This window comes from Salmo salar, chromosome ssa03 (genome assembly GCF_905237065.1).
Source record: "Salmo salar chromosome ssa03, Ssal_v3.1, whole genome shotgun sequence".
Lineage (NCBI taxonomy): Eukaryota > Metazoa > Chordata > Actinopteri > Salmoniformes > Salmonidae > Salmo > Salmo salar.
The window spans coordinates 88,365,875-88,384,706 of NC_059444.1; the positions used below are offsets into that span (position 1 = coordinate 88,365,875).

Below are 18,832 nucleotides of genomic sequence, written 5' to 3' on the forward strand. Positions count from 1 at the left end.
ACATAGCTGTTGGTTATCACTGACTACTGCGCCAGTACCTCTATATCACCACCGTGTGTTCTGTCTGTCTGTGTGTGTGTGCTGTGTGTGTGTGTGTGTGTGTGTGTGTGTGTGTGTGTGTGTGTGTGTGTGTGTGTGTGTGTGTGTGTGTGTGTGTGTGTGTGTGTGTGTGTGTGTGTGTGTGTGTGTGTGTGTGTGTGTGCTGTACTGTACTGTACTGTACTGTAGACTAGTATACCCAAAAAAGTATATAAGATGACTTAAACTATTACTTAGTGTAAGGTTGATGAAAATAAAGCATATATTTTTTAAATAATGTATATTATTACAACAAAATTGTAGTATTATTTTTTATTGCCCTTTTATCAGTCTATTATTATAATTGGTGGGCTTTGAACATGATGAACTATTTGATGCTGGAGTCCAAACAAGCGCTGTAGCTTTCTATTGGTCGACTACAACGACAGGGCGGGGGATAGGCACATGTGTTTTCAAAGTCCGCCCGTGCAAAGCAAAGTATCTTCAGTGATTGCTGAAGAGGTTGATGGCAGTAATTACGATGTCTATCCGGATATCAAATATGAATGGTGGAACCCAAATATGGATATTAACGCAAAAACCTACCTGGATGCATGGGATGTATTAGAATAAATTACCGCTGATTTACTCTCGAAAGATCAACAGGTAAACAATGTCCCGTTACTTTGTTCTAACGGTGCAACCGTGAATAACGAGTCTTCTGTATAATGTTAGCCTACAAATTGAACCGGACATAGCTTACTTTATTTCTACAAAGAGTGATCATCTAAAATATAACCAGAGGCCCAGACAGTGTTCATGCTAAAATATTGTTATTTATTTCAGTTTTACTGTCTTTGAGGCTGTCTCATATTTGTACTGTTCAACAAGCACTTTTTCGATATACTTCAGAGAGTTAGGGAGTTAATTTAATCTTCTGTGGGTTATAGGCTACTAATTGTGTGGGTATCGATGCGTCAGCGAGATTCAAGTATGTTTAATTTACGCAACTCATATCCAATGAATACCCGAGGTAGTGCTCCCTTATCAATTGGAAAGTGTATTGACTTGACAACGAAACATAAACCGTTACTTTCTCCCTTTAGTGCACCTGTCACGCAGAGAAAACAAGCAGCCTGTAGGCCAGCCCAGGTTGATATAATTATGCCCAGTAGCCTACACCCATTGCTTCAGAAAATAAATAAATATATTATATATATATATATATATATATATATAATCAATTGATCAGTGTTTATTAATCGCTGTTTCTTATAGCTTGTTTCTGTATTTGATTATTCCATTGGCCGTTATAGACCTATGCATAAATTATGACAGTCGGCCTAGCCTACCTAAATATATTAGGCTATGCTTATTTGATTATGATCCGAATATAAAGTTAGACTAGGAAACATATTTATCTCAATCATATTGTTAATTCTGAACAACATGATTCAAAACAACAAATTAAAGCCAACTGTCAACCCTGACATCCCATAGTAGCAGGTCATTCCATAATGAATGGTGCTGCAGTGCTGCTGAATATTGGATAGAAATTATTGATCTATTCTTTGCAATAATATATATTTTTTAAAGGAGCAGGTTTATGTAACAAGTTTCCATCTGTCTCAGCTGGTGCTGTCCTAATTGCACGCAGGCTAAATAAACAGTTGCAGTCTGTGTGGTGCAGCTAAGCCCAGTGCATACAGTCACACTGATGACCTGGTTAGATAAGGGTTGATGTGGAATCTAATGAACGGACTTCATAATGACAGTCTGTGTGGTGCAGCTAAGCCCAGTGCATACAGTCACACTGATGACCTGGTTAGATAAGGGTTGATGTGGAATCTAATGAACAGACTTCATAATGACAGTCTGTGTGGTGCAGCTAAGCCCAGTGCATACAGTCACACTGATGACCTGGTTAGATAAGGGTTGATGTGGAATCTAATGAACGGACTTCATAATGACAGTCTGTGTGGTGCAGCTAAGCCCAGTGCATACAGTCACACTGATGACCTGGTTAGATAAGGGTTGATGTGGAATCTAATGAACGGACTTCATAATGACAGTCTGTGTGGTGCAGCTAAGCCCAGTGCATACAGTCACACTGATGACCTGGTTAGATAAGGGTTGATGTGGAATCTAATGAACGGACTTCACAATGACACATTTCATTTGAGGAAAGTGATTGGGTGTAACTGAGGCGTGCTGTTTGTTGATTTCCACCCCAGTCTTATTTGTTGTCCCTGACCTTTTGGACTCAGTAGGCAGTATCAGTTTGATACTGTAACCAGCGTCTTTGCCGGTGTCTGATGTTCATGTTCTTGGTCTGTCGTATAATGTCAGTGTGTATGTATACAGGATATCTTTCCATTGGTTTATCCTTTCATCATTACGTTTGTTTTAGCCTTGAGTCAATGCATTTAGTGGTGTTGGGGTTGTGGTACAACGCAGGTATTGGTAGATGGTCAGTGGGGCCAAATGACTTGTTAGATAGCAAGGAAGCATAGTGATTATGGGGTGGTTGCGGTCTGATTTGGCCTGTTAATTGTAATAGGGTGTGGTGTGTGGTGGTGTAGTTAGTTAGCTGGAGAAGATTAGGACGTCCCATAGGAAGCTCATTCACAGTGAACCAGCCTCTATCTCTCTCAGGATAGTAGGCCTGGCCTATGGGTCATTGGTCGCTACATGAAATATTCACCGAAAACCTCATGAACTGCAGATGTAAAAAATAGATACAAGTTATTTTGTTGTTTTATTCCAGGTGTTTCACTGATCTAGTGGTATCTCAAGAGTTTAGCTGTTTTATGTGTTCAACACAAACATGATGGATTGATCATGAAAAATTACATTTTAAGTAGGACTTCGTCCATGTAAACTAAATTCTTGTTTAATTACTTTTTGTTGTTGAAGGAGAGTATTGTATATGAAAATAAAAGGTGATGCAGAAAGGTGGGAGGGATAGTTTGGAAGGTGGAGTTGGGGACTAAACCCCAGTCTCCGGCAGGAACAGTATATATGCATAGTGCCCCAGGAGTTCTAACAAATGAAGCCCCAAACTCCCAATAGTACATCATGCAGATCAACACTAGTTTCTATTCCTAGTCAACCTGACAGTGACATCACTGGATGAGCAAAACAGAGATGAGGGACTTGGATGAGATGGAGCTTTCAAGACAACTGGGAACTCTGGGAAAAAAATCATGATGTCAGTGATCTTCATGTCGGAAAGATGCCTGAGTTTCCCGACTTGGAATTCCAAGTTGGACGCTTGTTTTTTCCCCCCAGAGTTCCCTGTTGTCTTGAACGCACCTCTGTGCGTTTTCAAAGTCACATTCAGTAAAGAGTGCAATATTTTCAAGGGATAATTAAAAGAGTTAAATTATACACACTGATTTCTTCTACTTTAGTGCTTTTATCTTTTACAATCAAAGGCCTACTTAGTGTAAATCAATTGGTAATAGCCTACTCTAAATACCAAGCGTTTATGCCAAGGGAATTTGAGAGTGCGGACACGTATTCACTATCCAATATGTTTCAATGGACAAGACAGATCACACCTCGTAACGAGACACAAATGTGTCTTTTCAACCTGCAAGGGCCAACCAAAATAACCACAGAGTGCAACCGACTGCCTCTCACACGGGACATCTTGACCTTCTCTCTGTGACAGTGGTTCAAATCACTGGTAGTTGTTTTGGCATTAGGGTGGAAGTATGCCGGCAGATAATAATTCATACCCTGTGGTGCGTTCTAATGGCTCTCTCAGGCCACACAAATGCAGTCGATAGTTACTTGGTTTTCTAGTTCAGTTGTCCTTGTTGCTCTGTTGCATGCACTGCAAGGTTATTGTTGCTTTAAAAGAGACCATCCTGTATGGAGCTTGTTTACAGACTGGCCCTTTAAACCTGATTACATGGTTACGTTATAGAAGTTGTTGAGTTAAGAGTAGAAGAAGAAACTGAACAGGTGTTATTCTATTCCCTAGTAGATCATTGAAAGATCCCACAGAAAATATTGACTAAAATATGTCTATTTAACTCTTACAGTGGGGGACAAGCACTGGACATTAGCACTATGTAAATAAACAATTGGGGGGGAAATATCAAGTAAAAAGATATTGGGAAAAGGTATGATCACTGATCTTTTTTGCAGAAACCCACATACATGGATACCACAGGAGAACGGCTTATAATAATGTCCGGAACGGAGCAAATGGAATGGCATCAAACACCTGGAATCCATGTGTTTGATGTATTTGATACCATTCCACCTATTCCACTCCAGTCATTACCATGAGCCCGTCCTCCCCAATTCAGGTGCCACCAACCTCCTGTGATGGACACACAGAGGTTCCTTTGTGCTCCAATGACTTGTTTGATTAACATGAACCTGATCTGTAATGTGACTTTCAACTGGCTGACCTAGCCTAATTAATACCAGCACTAAGCAGAGCAGAGAGGATCTGTTACCTTGTCAGCTGCCACAGAACTGGAATAAAAAATGTCTGTGATGTCTACAATCCCTGAGCCAAACGTTTACTTAAATATTCTAAAATGTACAGTAGAATGTATTTACTTCCGTGTGAATTGTCAAGTTGTGGTGCTGGCACCTTTGAGTGTTGAATGCATCATTTAGACATTAGGTTGAACGCCGCTGATCTTTCCTCGTGGTTCCACCAATTAGTCTTAATAACACAGACCTTTCTTTTTGCTTGTCCTTTCCGCAGCCCACTTCACTGATGAGGTCCAAGACACCCATAAGAGAGGAGGACTGAGCAGGCCCCTCGCCAGCACGGCTCTCCTCTGGAGAAGCCCCAGTACAACAGCAGCTTTTCCCCATCCAACTCCCTAGGACCCTGTAGTCCTGCCCTCCACATTTCCTGTCTTAGTGGGTCCCCACGAGCATTCAAAACTGTTTCTCCAACGCTTCTACCAAAAACTCAGACTGTTTTCCAGAGCAGAAGCAGCGGTTGGGCCCAGCTGCTCCTCCTCCCAGGGGGAAGCCATGGGGAGCGTGCGTAGCCATCGCTACAGCATTGTCTCCTCCGAGGAAGACGGCATGAAGCTGGCCGCCATCGCCGCCGTGCCCAATGGCTACGCCAACGGCACGGTGGCCAAGGTTCACGCGGCGCAGCAGCAGGCTGTGAGCCGCTTCGTCCAGAAGGACGGCCACTGCAACGTGCAGTTCATCAACATGAGCGAGAAGGGCCAGCGTTACCTTGCCGACCTGTTCACCACCTGTGTGGACATCCGCTGGCGCTGGATGTTGATCATCTTCTGCCTGTCCTTTCTCCTCTCCTGGCTCTTCTTCGGCTTCGTCTTCTGGCTGGTAGCTCTCTCCTACGGTGACCTGGAGAATGAGACACAGATGTGCGTGTCCAACGTCAACAGCTTCACCGCCGCCTTCCTCTTCTCCGTGGAGACGCAGACCACCATTGGCTATGGCTACCGCTACGTGACCGAGGAGTGTCCCGTGGCCGTCTTCATGGTGGTCTTCCAGAGCATCTTCGGCTGCATCATCGACGCCTTCATCATTGGCGCCGTCATGGCTAAGATGGCCAAGCCCAAGAAGAGGAACGAAACGCTGCTCTTCAGCCACTACGCCACGGTGGCCATGCGGGACAGCAAGCTGTGCCTGATGTGGCGCGTGGGGAACCTGCGCAAGAGCCACCTGGTGGAGGCCCACGTGCGCGCCCACCTCCTCAGGTCGCGAACCACGGCTGAAGGCGAGTATATCCCCCTGGACCAGATGGACATCGACGTGGGCTTCGACAGCGGCGTCGACCGTGTCTTCCTGGTGTCGCCGATCACCATCGTCCATGAGATCGACGAGGACAGCCCCTTGTACGAGATGAGCAAACAGGAGCTGGAAACGTCCCAGTTTGAGATGGTGGTGATCCTGGAAGGTATGGTGGAAGCCACGGCCATGACCACCCAGTGCCGCAGCTCCTACGTGGCCAGCGAGGTTCTCTGGGGCCACCGCTTCGAGCCAGTCCTGTTCGAGGAGAATAACTACTACAAGGTGGACTACTCACGCTTCGAGAAAACCTACGAGGTGAGCAGCACGCCCCAGTGTAGTGCCAGGGAGCTGGCCGAGAATAAGTCTCTGGTCTCTTGCTCCAACTCCTTCTGTTACGAGAACGAGGTGGCCCTTGAAAAAGTGGAGATGGAGGAGACGTTTGACGAGGAGAAAGAGGAGGATGGGGAGGAGAAGGAGGAGGTAAAAATGGAGGATCAGGGTGCTATTGAGAACGGCATTGAGAACGCAACACTGGAGGAGACAAACACAGACACAGTCTCTGTACATTCTGAACACAATCAGGATACCAGGAGTCTGACGATGCCTTCAGAAGCAAGGCCTCTAAGACGAGAATCAGAAATATGACTGCAGAGATGTTAGGGGGGAAATACTACATTAAATACTATTATGATAGGTTTGACCTTTGCTCCTAACGGCTGTCTGTACTACTGCAAGATGGTTTGACTGTGAGGTGAGTGTCATTTTCTGAGGAAGACACTAAGGCACAAGCGAATACAGAATTAACAGACCAGAGAATATAATGCAATATTATTTATTCTCTTCACACAAGTCCCTCATCTGGTGGGAAGCGATGGTAGATTGACTGAGAGGAGTTGATGGCTCTTCTGGCCCGTGGCACTATAGGAATGAGACGGGTTAGGTAGCATTTTATACTGTGTGTGTGTGTGTGTGTGTGTGTGTGTGTGTGTGTGTGTGTGTGTGTGTGTGTGTGTGTGTGTGTGTGTGTGTGTGTGTGTGTGTGTGTTTGTGTGCGTGAGCATTTGAAAGTCGCAAGAGAACATTAGAAAGTTGTCACATTGAGACACTCCACATGAAAAAATTATATATACCTTTACTTTCGTAGTATTACTATATTTATATACTATAGTATTTACTGTAGTGTTCTTGCGGATCTGTCTGTAGTATACTGTGGTATTTACTATAGTGTTTTTGCAGACATTATTCTAGTATACTGTAGTATTTACTGTAGTGTTTTTGCAGACATTACTGTATTATACTGTGGTATTTACTATAGTGTTTTTGCAGACATTACTGTAGTATACTGTAGTTTTTACTGTAGTGTTTTTGCAGACATTACTGTACTATACTGTAGTATTTACTATAATATTTTTGTTTTATTCTCTTTTGTTATCTATCTGTGGCACAAATTGGGGTGTGGGGGAAGGACATATGCAAATTCAATATTAGCATACCAATACAATGTGTACTGTAGTATTCTACAGTATTCAAAAAATTATATAGTAAGCACTACATCAGGGTTCCCCAACTAGTGGCCCGCGGGCCGACTATTTGGCCCTCCAAGTTTTCATTATTTATCATTTTCATTGTTGGACATAAAAGACTGTAAAAACACCAGGAAATCAGTTACAAGTTATTTTTATTTGGGAAATCTGTTGCCAACTATTCCCACGCGTAATAGACACGTGATCATATACAAATATAAGCAAAGTTTGAAATTGTTATGTTTTAGTCAAATATTATATATTTTTGGGCTTCTTGCGACCAATCTGCAAATTATTTGAAATGATGTTTCGGCTCCCCGACCACCTGCTCTAGAAAACATCAGCCCGTGGCTGAATCTAGTTTATGATCTTTGCACTACATGATCGAGGGATACTACAGTGTATAGTATAGTACTCTACAGTATACTACAAAATTCCGTAGTAAGCACTATACGATCAAGGGATACTACAGTGTGGAGTATAGTATTCTACAGTATACTACAGTTTGCTACAGTTTAATCGCTGTAAACGCAACAACCAAAGAGATGTTTCTATTTGCATATTTTGTAAATATGAGCTGCCCCGATATTTTGAATTAGCTTAGTGAATTAGCTTAGTGTTGTTTACTTGGACTAATTAAGGGTGGCTGGAGAGGGATAGTGTTCGTAGCAGGGAAGGAGTGTTGTATTCCCAATCAACCAGCCTATCCTATTGTGTTCTCAACTTTCCAAATAGCTGTGGAAATATAGGAAATGTATGTTATCCAGAACAAAGGGAAGAGATCATTTTTTTGTGTAAAAGATTGTGTCAGTTAGATGCCAAGAGATGTAGCTACAGCATGTAGTTATTTTCTTCATTTTACTGTTGCACAGTTTGACAATCTAAAAGTATAGACAGCTTAATCTCTGTACAAAAAGTATATTTCATTTTTCACCCTTTGAAAAGAATCTTTGAAGATTACATGTAATACCACTAATTTGGCCACAGTTTTCCAACAACCTCATCTATGGTGTGTGTGTGTGTGTGTGTGTGTGTGTGTGTGTGTGTGTGTGTGTGTGTGTGTGTGTGTGTGTGTGTGTGTGTGTGTGTGTGTGTGTGTGTGTGTGTGTGTGTGTGTGTGTGTGTGTGTGTGTGTGTGTGTGTGTGGCGTGCATCTGTGCATGTGTGTATCTAGCGCTGCATAGCTCATATTAGTGTGGTACTGTACATTATGCTTCAGTCCATCTTCTTGTTGTCTTAGTACAGATGTAGGATCTTAATTTGACCGGTATTGTCACAGCAAAATAATCCTGCAGCAACCAGATTTGAGTATTTAGTCTTTTTCGCCAATGTAATGTTGCTTGATCAGTGGTTAGGCTATTACCTGGCCAAAGTTTGGCTACATGAAAAGTGCAATAATGATAATATAACCGTGTGTTAGTGCGGGTTTTCAGTGAATGTATGTAAATCGCCAAGCTCATCTGCATTCCTCCAGCGCAGGAACATTTTCAGCGGCAACAGAGTGGTCAAATTAAGATCCTACATCTTTATAGCATCTTTTGCAACGTGAGCCTTAACGCAAGTCTCAGTAACATGAGCCATCACTTGAGATTTGGCTTTAAAATAGCTCACAGTGCAAGAGATGTCATATAAACTGGCATGAAGATACATCTCAACGGTCCAGGGGTACCTAGTACAGGGGTTCCCAAACCTTTTTGGCCCGCGACCCCATTTTGATATTTTGACCTACGATCGTGAAAAAAGTGAAGTAATCAGCAGCCAATGTTTACTTTTTAAATTTGGGCTATGACAGTTTATTACAAATCAGTCTGACAGTACTTTTGAAGTAAGTATAGTTTGAAGTGACTGAAATGCATCAGAAAGGTATTGGGAAGTTCAGAAGATCCTCAGGCAATAATTGTGTATGATCTTCTGTGTAGAAAATAACATCCTCATTGATAATGTTCTTTTCACCCAGTCTGATTTAGTGCCTGGTCTTGTCATAATGATTTTGGTCAGAAGGAAACATAAGACACATGCAGGATGTGCTCCTGAGTGTGTTATTTTTCAGTGATGGGGTCATAATATTGTGCAGCTTAAACGGTTAAAAAGATAGAGCCTCATTTGTAGGAAGAAAACACAAACCGCTCTGTTTATTACAACCGCATATAGTGCCAAACGGAGGTTACTGATGTAACCCCGGTTCTATGAACCAAGCGCGATTTAGTTAATTTTATTTCAGTTTCTCTCATGACCCCATTTTAAAATCAGGCAACCACACATGAGGTAGCAATCCCTACTTAGGTAAACGCTGACCTAGGATGAGATGAAGAAGGATAAGACAGTGATTTCATTCAATGGAACTCCCACTGAATAGATGTGTTAAATAGGTCAATTGAACTGGACCAAAACAATGGAATTTCCATTGTAAATGGATGGGGGAAAGAGCAGTGGGGAAAGCTCCCAGGTCTCCTCATTGCCCCCCAGCAAAATGTGCCTACATTAAGGCAATATTTTATGTGTACAGTGCCTTCAGAAAGTATTCATACCCCTTGACCTATTCCACATTTTGTTGTGTTACAGCCTGAATTCGAAATTGATTAAATATATGTTTTTTTTCTCACCCATCTACTAGGTATCCCGCTTTCCCTTTCCCTTACACACCATACCCCAAAATGACAGTGAAACATGTTTTTAGAAATGTCTGCTAATTTATTCAAAATTAAATAAATAAATATCTAATTTACAACTATTCACACCCCTGAGTCAATACATTTCAGAATCACCATTGGCAGTGATTACAAATGAATTAATTTGTTGAAAATTCCACTTTGACATTATGGGGTATTGTATGTAGATCAGAGAGACAAAAATCAATATTTTATCAATTTACAATTCAGGCTAAACACAGCAAAATGTGTAAAAAGTGTGAATACTTTTTGAAGGCACTGTATTTCACACTATGTTGAGGTAAAAATCAGAGTATATTGTTTGTATGGATGTCAACCTCAACACATGTTGACGTCATCGTCACCAATCAACTGCATTACAGTTAAAAAACTAATTTGACTACCACCACAGATTTCTGTATGCTAAGCTATGCTTATCAGCTTATACGAACGGGAGTTAGCATTTAGTAGTCACTTCTTCTAAACTTCTACGACTTCTACGAAAACAGCCAAATATATCCAAATCGGACTTAATCCTTGCGTCAATCTAAGTAATTCACCTGTGCGTCAATCTAAGTAACATAATAACAAATCCCCATCAAAATCTGTCACTTTAAACAAGAGATACATTTTTTGTAAGACCGAAAATCGGTCTTTTCACGAAAACGGCTGTAGCATCCGAATGGTTTGGCCTACAAACTAATATGACCATTCTATGGAAACACGATGTTGATCTCCGTTTTGCTCTACGACCCCCATAATCCCCACGGGACTTGTCTGAAGTCAGTAATGCTGATGTGCCAACTTCTATCTGTAGTTTCTGAACTGTTTGGGCTACAAACTAATATGACCCCACTGTGGAAAGGGGAGACTCTCACGAACACATTTGCGTTCCATTGACTCCTTTACTGCATCTATGGACCTGAATGAATTGGATTAGAACACTTGGTTCCCATCTTTTATGACATCATCTCTGTCTCCTTCTGTATGTCAGTCTGGGCTGGTGTGTCCGGCCAGACCGCTCAGGATCCAGACACCCTGAGCTAGAAAGCTGGAAGGGAGTGGGCAGATGAATGTAGGTAATAAAGTGCTGCTAAGTTACATATTGAATGGTTAGAATGAAACGTAGGAGTCAAAGTGTATTATTTGTCTGTTAAAAGTATCCATTTTGAATAACAGTAAAAATGTGGAGGTACTTATTTCATTCCAAACCATGTAGAAAGACCTGATTCTATCAGTGCTAACAGTTATACAAAGCTACAGTGCACTTTCCTCTTCAAGAGAACACCCCCCCTCCTCCAATTCCATGACACTGACAGTAGAAACCTTTCATTTTATTCAGTTTTTGCGTAAAGCCAAATGCACATAAAACCTTGATCTGTTCTTTTTTTTGTTGTTGATTTGAAACCATCTGTTATCATATAATGTCGACTACTACTGTGTATTTAGATCAGTGTTTTGGCCTTGTCTGACAGGGGACATTACAAACCTTGTTACTTTGCTGTGTGTGATTAGTCTCCTTAGAAAGACGGGTTACCTCCCACAATGTTCAGTGCTGTTGCCCAAGGGTCTGGGAAGACTAGTGTGTGCTGGGGCTTGTGAAGAGGGAGCAGAGCTGTTGTTTTGTCACTTCTGAAAGGACCAGCACTTTGTGTTGTCACATTGCTTTAAGGCATGGTGCATAGAGTATGAGGCGGACAAGTTCTCTTATCTTTCAGACACAGACAGTGCGGCACACAAAAGCTGAACAGACAGACAGAAATGTGTGCACACATACAGGCACACACACGTACACACTAATGCACACGCACTAGACGAGTTATAGTCGTAAAAAATATGGAGCTTTTTATTCTGGCTATATACAGTAGGCCTAACGAATCTTCACAATTTGTTACCGTAGACAGCAACAAATTCTATTCTGAATGTACGTTTAGTGTTGAAATTGTTTGCAACTTGCTCTAAAGTGTCACTTTCTATTGCCTATGTCATTAACATAGACAAATACAAATGTTTAGTTTTTTATTGTTAGCAAATTCTTCATAAGAAAATGTGTATCAGATTATATATAAGAGAATGTCCATGGAGGTGTGATACACTGTATCCCCATGACAGAGTTTGTGTGTATTGGGTTGTCATACGGTGATGCCAGGTCAGCCACTGGTACGGCCCCGTTTCATTCTTCCCTTCTATGTACCTTTCATCTTCTTCTTTTGAGTCTATTTTTCTATCAGAGTCTTCCTATAATGTCCTGCACAAACCAGAAGTTGTACAGATTTTTTTTATTTTGTGAATTATATTGTAGATACATATTAATATTGCAGTTGTTGATAATAATATTATTATTATGTCTGTGACAATTTTGTTTAGTCTTTTTCAATAAAAAGTAACATAAATCCTCAAAAACATCAGTTCTGAATGATTGGTGTTTGTTGAATGTGAACCCTTACCACATCAATTACAAGTGGTTAAGTTACAGTACAGGTATATACACATTTGAGCCTTTGTCTCACAACAGCAGGCCCCGGCCTATGCAATCCAGTTAGAAAGCCAAAGCATCTAGCTATGTTTGTTACGGTATCTATGTTTGTTACGGTATCTATGTTTGTTATGGTATCTATGTTTGTTATGGTATCTATGTTTGTTATGGTATCTATGTTTGTTATGGTATCTATGTTTGTTACGGTATCTATGTTTGTTACGGTATCTATGTTTGTTACGGTATCTATGTTTGTTACGGTATCTATGTTTGTTACGGTATCTATGTTTGTTACGGTATCTATGTTTGTTACGGTATCTATGTTTGTTACGGTATCTATGTTTGTTACGGTATCTATGTTTGTTACGGTATCTATGTTTGTTACGGTATCTATGTTTGTTAGGGTATCTATGTTTGTTACGGTATCTATGTTTGTTACGGTATCTATGTTTGCTACGGTATCTATGTTTGTTACGGTATCTATGTTTGTTACGGTATCTATGTTTGTTACGGTATCTATGTTTGCTACGGTATCTATGTTTGTTACGGTAGCTGTGTTTGTTACGGTATCTATGTTTGCTACGGTATCTATGTTTGTTACGGTATCTATGTTTGTTACGGTATCTATGTTTGTTACGGTATCTATGTTTGTTACGGTATCTATGTTTGTTATGGTATCTATGTTTGTTATGGTATCTATGTTTGTTATGGTATCTATGTTTGTTATGGTATCTATGTTTGTTACGGTATCTATGTTTGTTACGGTATCTATGTTTGTTACGGTATCTATGTTTGTTACGGTATCTATGTTTGTTATTTGTTATGGTATCTATGTTTGTTATGGTATCTATGTTTGTTATGGTATCTATGTTTGTTATGGTATCTATGTTTGTTATGGTATCTATGTTTGTTATTTGTTATGGTATCTATGTTTGTTATGGTATCTATGTTTGTTATGGTATCTATGTTTGTTACGGTATCTATGTTTGTTACAGTATCTATGTTTGTTACGGTATCTATGTTTGTTATGGTATCTATGTTTGTTATGGTATCTATGTTTGTTATGGTATCTATGTTTGTTACGGTATCTATGTTTGCTACGGTATCTATGTTTGTTACGGTATCTATGTTTGTTACGGTATCTATGTTTGTTACGGTATCTATGTTTGCTACGGTATCTATGTTTGCTACGGTATCTATGTTTGTTACGGTATCTATGTTTGTTACGGTATCTATGTTTGTTACGGTATCTATGTTTGTTATGGTATCTATGTTTGTTATGGTATCTATGTTTGTTATGGTATCTATGTTTGTTACGGTATCTATGTTTGTTATGGTATCTATGTTTGTTATGGTATCTATGTTTGTTATTTGTTATGGTATCTATGTTTGTTATGGTATCTATGTTTGTTATGGTATCTATGTTTGTTACGGTATCTATGTTTGTTATGGTATCTATGTTTGTTATGGTATCTATGTTTGTTACGGTATCTATGTTTGTTACGGTATCTATGTTTGTTATGGTATCTATGTTTGTTATGGTATCTATGTTTGTTATGGTATCTATGTTTGTTATGGTATCTATGTTTGTTACGGTATCTATGTTTGTTACGGTATCTATGTTTGTTACGGTATCTATGTTTGTTAGGGTATCTATGTTTGTTACGGTATCTATGTTTGTTACGGTATCTATGTTTGCATAAGGTGTGGAAAATATCTACTTTCTAAGGGGGTTGAGTTTTCCAAAGAGAGAGAGAGAGAGAGAGAGAGACGGAGAGAGAGAGAGAGAGAGAGACAGAGAGAGAGAGAGACAGAGAGAGAGAGAGAGAGACAGAGAGAGAGAGAGACAGAGAGAGAGAGAGAGAGACAGAGAGAGAGAGACAGAGAGAGAGAGACAGAGAGAGAGGGCGAGAGACAGAGAGAGAGATAGAGAGACAGACAGACAGACAGACAGACAGACAGACAGACAGACAGACAGACAGACAGACAGACAGACAGACAGACAGACAGACAGACAGACAGAGAGGAGCCCTGATAGAATGAACTGGACAGGGGCTGGTTGTGTAGGAGGCTCCCTCAAATTTAGACCAATGGCCCAGATTCCAAGCCATTCGCTGTCAGAGCTCACACCATCCATTTATTCACCAAACTTGACTGACTGAAAAGTTTTGCGAAGCCCGCAGAGACACCAAGCTATTTTAATCCCCCTCCTCTGTTGGAAGTCATTTTTAACGACAGGCATGGAAGGAACGCTTCACTTTGGTAAACTATGGAAATAGAGGGCAGTTATAATGTGGTCCTGAACTGCAGACTACTGACAGGGGACAATGTTATGCTTTTACAATGAATTCCATTGTACTAAAAGCTTTCTTTAGAGTTATAGTGTGCTCATTTGTAAATTGTATTGATTGGTACACAAGCATGTTGATGTGAATCTTAACATATAGTCATCGTCTAAAAGAGAAAGGGGACAGAGAGACTCCGAAAGAGAACAGTCCCAAACCTTTTTTATGGTGACTTTTCATTCAAGGTTCATATTAAATTCACAGGTCATTTGCTTAATTCATAGATTGTGTTGATAATAGCAGCTGTGTGCTCTGATGCCATTTTATCCTCTGCACTACAGGCAAGCACATATTACATAACCACCTCCCCATAGTCCACAACTCCAGAGGGGATAGAAAGGCTATTGAGTGGTTGTTAGAGTTACAGTAGAAAGAGACAACCCCTACATCGACACAGGAAGACATTCCAAATACATTAATTCATCATCAGTACACCTAGAAATGAGAGTGTTCCTATCTTCCACGGAAACACATTTAGTCAACAAAATTCAAATGACTTTCCAACTGTGGGCAGGAGTCTGACAGCATGAGGGGAAGTCAGAAGATCGATCAGACAGCCAGGGAGGCAGTGAGTCCATTTGATTTGGTTCTACTTATGGAGTTGGTACAGCCCTGGGGCTTTTTCCACATTATCTAATAAAACATCACCAGAGATCACGCTCTGAATGATGAGGGTAATCGTGTTACATTACCTTTGTTTTATTTTTTTACTTTTACAGATCCTCTAAGAAAAATCCTCCGTTTGACCACCCTCACATGGATCAAGAACCTCACATTGCTAGACTTCCTGCCATGTAAAGTATCCAGCATCAGGATTGTCACAACCATGAGGGGAGGTCCCAGGTCCTAGTCAACACCCTTCTGCCCCAGAAAGTGCCTGAAGTGAATTCCAAACTGAGCAAGCAGCACACACACACAGCTCATATGCTGTTTGCTGGGTCACCCCATCAACTCATTGATATTTACATGTGATCGTGCCACAGCAGTGTGTGTAAGGCCCTGGGTCAATTCCAGTGCTTATATCTCTCTGAGCACTTTGTTAGTTGTGAGTGTTAACCGTCATGTTAGAGGGATTCAGTTTCCACCCTCTGCGTTCAGGAGTAGGAACACTAACACTCTGTTTGCCTAGAAGACAAACAACCCACAGCCTCTTCATGACCTTTGATGTCACCATAAAACATTGACTATGTGGTATTTCAGTTTGTCCCTCAGGCATAGTTTGGAACAAGGCCCCTGGCTCTGTGCTGTGCATGCTGACAGAGGCTGTAGCCCTCCGTATGAATCAGATGGAAGTCCAAGTAAGAGAATGAGGCTGGATTGCACACACAGCAGGGTTGGGGTCAATTCGAATGGAAGGCAGGCAATTCAGGAAGTAAACTGAAATTAAAATTCAATGATTGAAAAAATTACTTCTCAGTAAACTGAAAAGGACAACTCTGACACACAGCCTTCTGCTCTGCTCCTCTTTCACAGTGAAAGAGCAAAGCTGACGTAGAGAACTCTCCTAAGAAATAGTTTGCTGCTTACTCCTGGGTCATACCAATGCTGTACCTCCCTCTGACTTGATCCCTACTGAACATGGAGTGTCCTGGGCAGGGGCGAAAATCTGATATCAACTTTGGAGGGGACAATTACATGAAATTTTCTCAAGAGCTATTCCTGAGGGGGACACCAAAAGTAGTGCTGTAACACATAGCCTACATTGTAATATGGTAAATGTATATTGAGGAACCAAAGAAATAAGGTGTTTGCCGTACTCCTAACTACCGGTACCCAAAACTACACAACTAATCACAACAGCAATACCATTGCCTTTAACAAATCTTAGTTCAGTCACGAGTTTAAGTTGAGAGTGGGGGTATCCATGGCATTTTCCAATTATGTTCCTATTTTACAAGTCAAAAAAATTGAGAACCTTTCATAATGTTGCCAAAGACTCAACAAACTTACCCGAGACTCCCTGTCTCTGCCAGTCTGTCCCTGCATATCTGTCCCCAACTCTGCTGTCTGTGTGCCATCTGTTGCCTGCTCTGCCTAATGACATCATTGTGAAACATTTCCATTAGAATTTCATTTCTTTCTTATGAACATTTTATCAACTAGTCTTTGAGATATTAGGCTACTAGGGTTCTTACTTTGCGTTTTGGTGTACTGAAAAATACTCTGATGTCCGTCTTTTATTTTTCTGCCATTTTTCTACCTGGCTGGCTGGCTGGCTACACACACACACAGTGTGTAGGTTATTTACAGTAGGAGATGGGCTTCTATCATCTTATCTTTTATCATTCTATTTGGGCTTCGATCTAAAAGGTAGCTAGCAAATGTGAAACGGATTAAAATGACAAGAGTTGACAGCTGTATGAGTTCACCATTTACACAACATATGCTGCAACCTTTTGTAATTTTAATAGTTTGTTTCAAATTGGCTGGCTTCCAACAATAGCTGAATTTGCAAAGCTAGCGAGCACCAATTCCGTTTCAGTGGTGTTTGCTATAATCTTTGCTACCCGGGTTAAATAAAGGTGAAATAAAATAAATAAATAAAAGTTCCCTTGCGACAATTTAGCTTTTGTAACGAGACCATTAAATATATTTAAGACAATGGTAAAAGAGAGTGTAGTTCTGTTCAGTTTGGACTTCAGTTTATCGCTAACCTTATCACAGGAACTTTGAAGCACTAATTTACATCATCTGCATGCTGATCTTGGAATAAATTGACGATAGCAAAGATTCCATCTTTGACGAGGCCACATAAATGGAATAGGTACTAGCTAGCTTAATAGTTAATATTTGCGCGCTAGCTCTGCATATTCAGCTAGTGTGTGTGCGCAATTGACTGGATTAACCTCACGTCAGTTACGTTCATTGAGTGCCTTTCAGACAGTAGATACGACCCCTCTGTTACCTTGCCAACTAAGGAACTGGCAGTGGATCAAACCATTGTGAGGCAAAGGGTGGGGGGGTCGCAATCTTTTGAAACTTAAAAACGCGCTATTAAGTGTCTATAATCAGCACAATTGCTTTCATTGCGTATTATTAATATTATTTAAATTACATAGTTATGTTTCAGTGATATATTGGGGGGGACAAATCATATTTTCCCCAGGATGGGGGGGTCGTGCCCCCCCCCGTCCCCCCCGGGATTTCCGCCCCTGGTCCTGGGTCATACCACTGCTGTACCTCCCTCTGACTTGATCCCTACTGAACATGGAGTGTCCTGGGTCATACCACTACTGTACCTCCCTCTGACTTGATCCCTACAGAACATGGAGTGTCCTGGGTCGTACCACTACTGTACCTCCCTCTGACTTGATCCCTACCGAACATGGAGTGTCCTGGGTCAAACCACTACTGTACCTCCCTCTGACTTGATCCCTACAGAACATGTGGTGTCCTGGGTCAAACCACTAGTGTACCTCCATCTGACTTGATCCCTACAGAACAGGGAGTGTCCTGGGTCATACCACTACTGTACCTCCCTCTGACTTGATCCCTACAGAACAGGGAGTGTTTAAGGACCTTTTCAGCCCGGTCACTGGTCCGAAAAGGAAAGATGGCCTGTCTGTGGCAGAAAATATTACTATAACATGAAAATATATTAGAAGAAACTGTTCTGTAAATATAGGTTCTAGATCTAGAAATCACTGTATTTAGCAGTGTAAGCTACCCTGCCTCTAGCCACACAAACATGTTGTAAATTAATTTGTAACATCATTGCCAAGTTTAGCTTACTACTTTCCATCATTGACAGACATAATTATTTGAGGGTATGTGCTGTGTGTGTGTGACTGGCAGACTTCCTGTGTCAATGACTAACCTCTTCACCTCTCAACACAGCAGGATGGGGGTGGGATCAATACGGCTGCCAATTGCCAACAGACTTTATAGAGAGGCTGAACTGACTTGATTTAGCCTCAGTTTCAAACCTCCACATTAGGAAATGTTCCTGAGAACGAGATCTGGGTCTTGCATGCATGCTTTGATGTGGGGGTCTCTTGTGTGTGTGTGTTCGACACGTGGGAAGAGTTCCGCACCCAAAGACATTATGATCGGGTCACGTGGGGCTGCGGTCTGAAT

At 41.1% G+C, this 18,832-nt stretch overlaps 1 protein-coding gene across 2 annotated transcripts; it reads left to right on the forward strand.

Annotated features, from left to right (window-relative positions):
- The first annotated feature begins 512 nt into the window (after window positions 1-512).
- On the forward strand, window positions 513-16,420 carry LOC106602059 (inward rectifier potassium channel 2). Of its 2 annotated transcripts, XM_014194510.2 has the most exons (3): window positions 513-684; window positions 4,751-6,078; window positions 15,475-16,420. In XM_014194510.2, the coding sequence occupies exons 2-3, from the start codon at window positions 5,029-5,031 to the stop codon at window positions 15,481-15,483; spliced, it is 1,059 nt and encodes a 352-aa protein (XP_014049985.1). In that variant the 5' UTR covers window positions 513-684; window positions 4,751-5,028; the 3' UTR covers window positions 15,484-16,420. The 2 variants fall into 2 exon arrangements, with proteins under 2 accessions (XP_014049985.1, XP_045571664.1); XM_045715708.1 differs by lacking the exon at window positions 15,475-16,420 and having other exon boundaries at window positions 4,751-12,339.
- Window positions 16,421-18,832: the final 2,412 nt, after the last annotated feature.

Excerpts from the sequence above, each read along its gene's own strand:
- LOC106602059 (XM_045715708.1), top strand. The coding sequence starts at position 5,029 with ATGGGGAGCGTGCGTAGCCATCGCTACAGCATTGTCTCCTCCGAGGAA.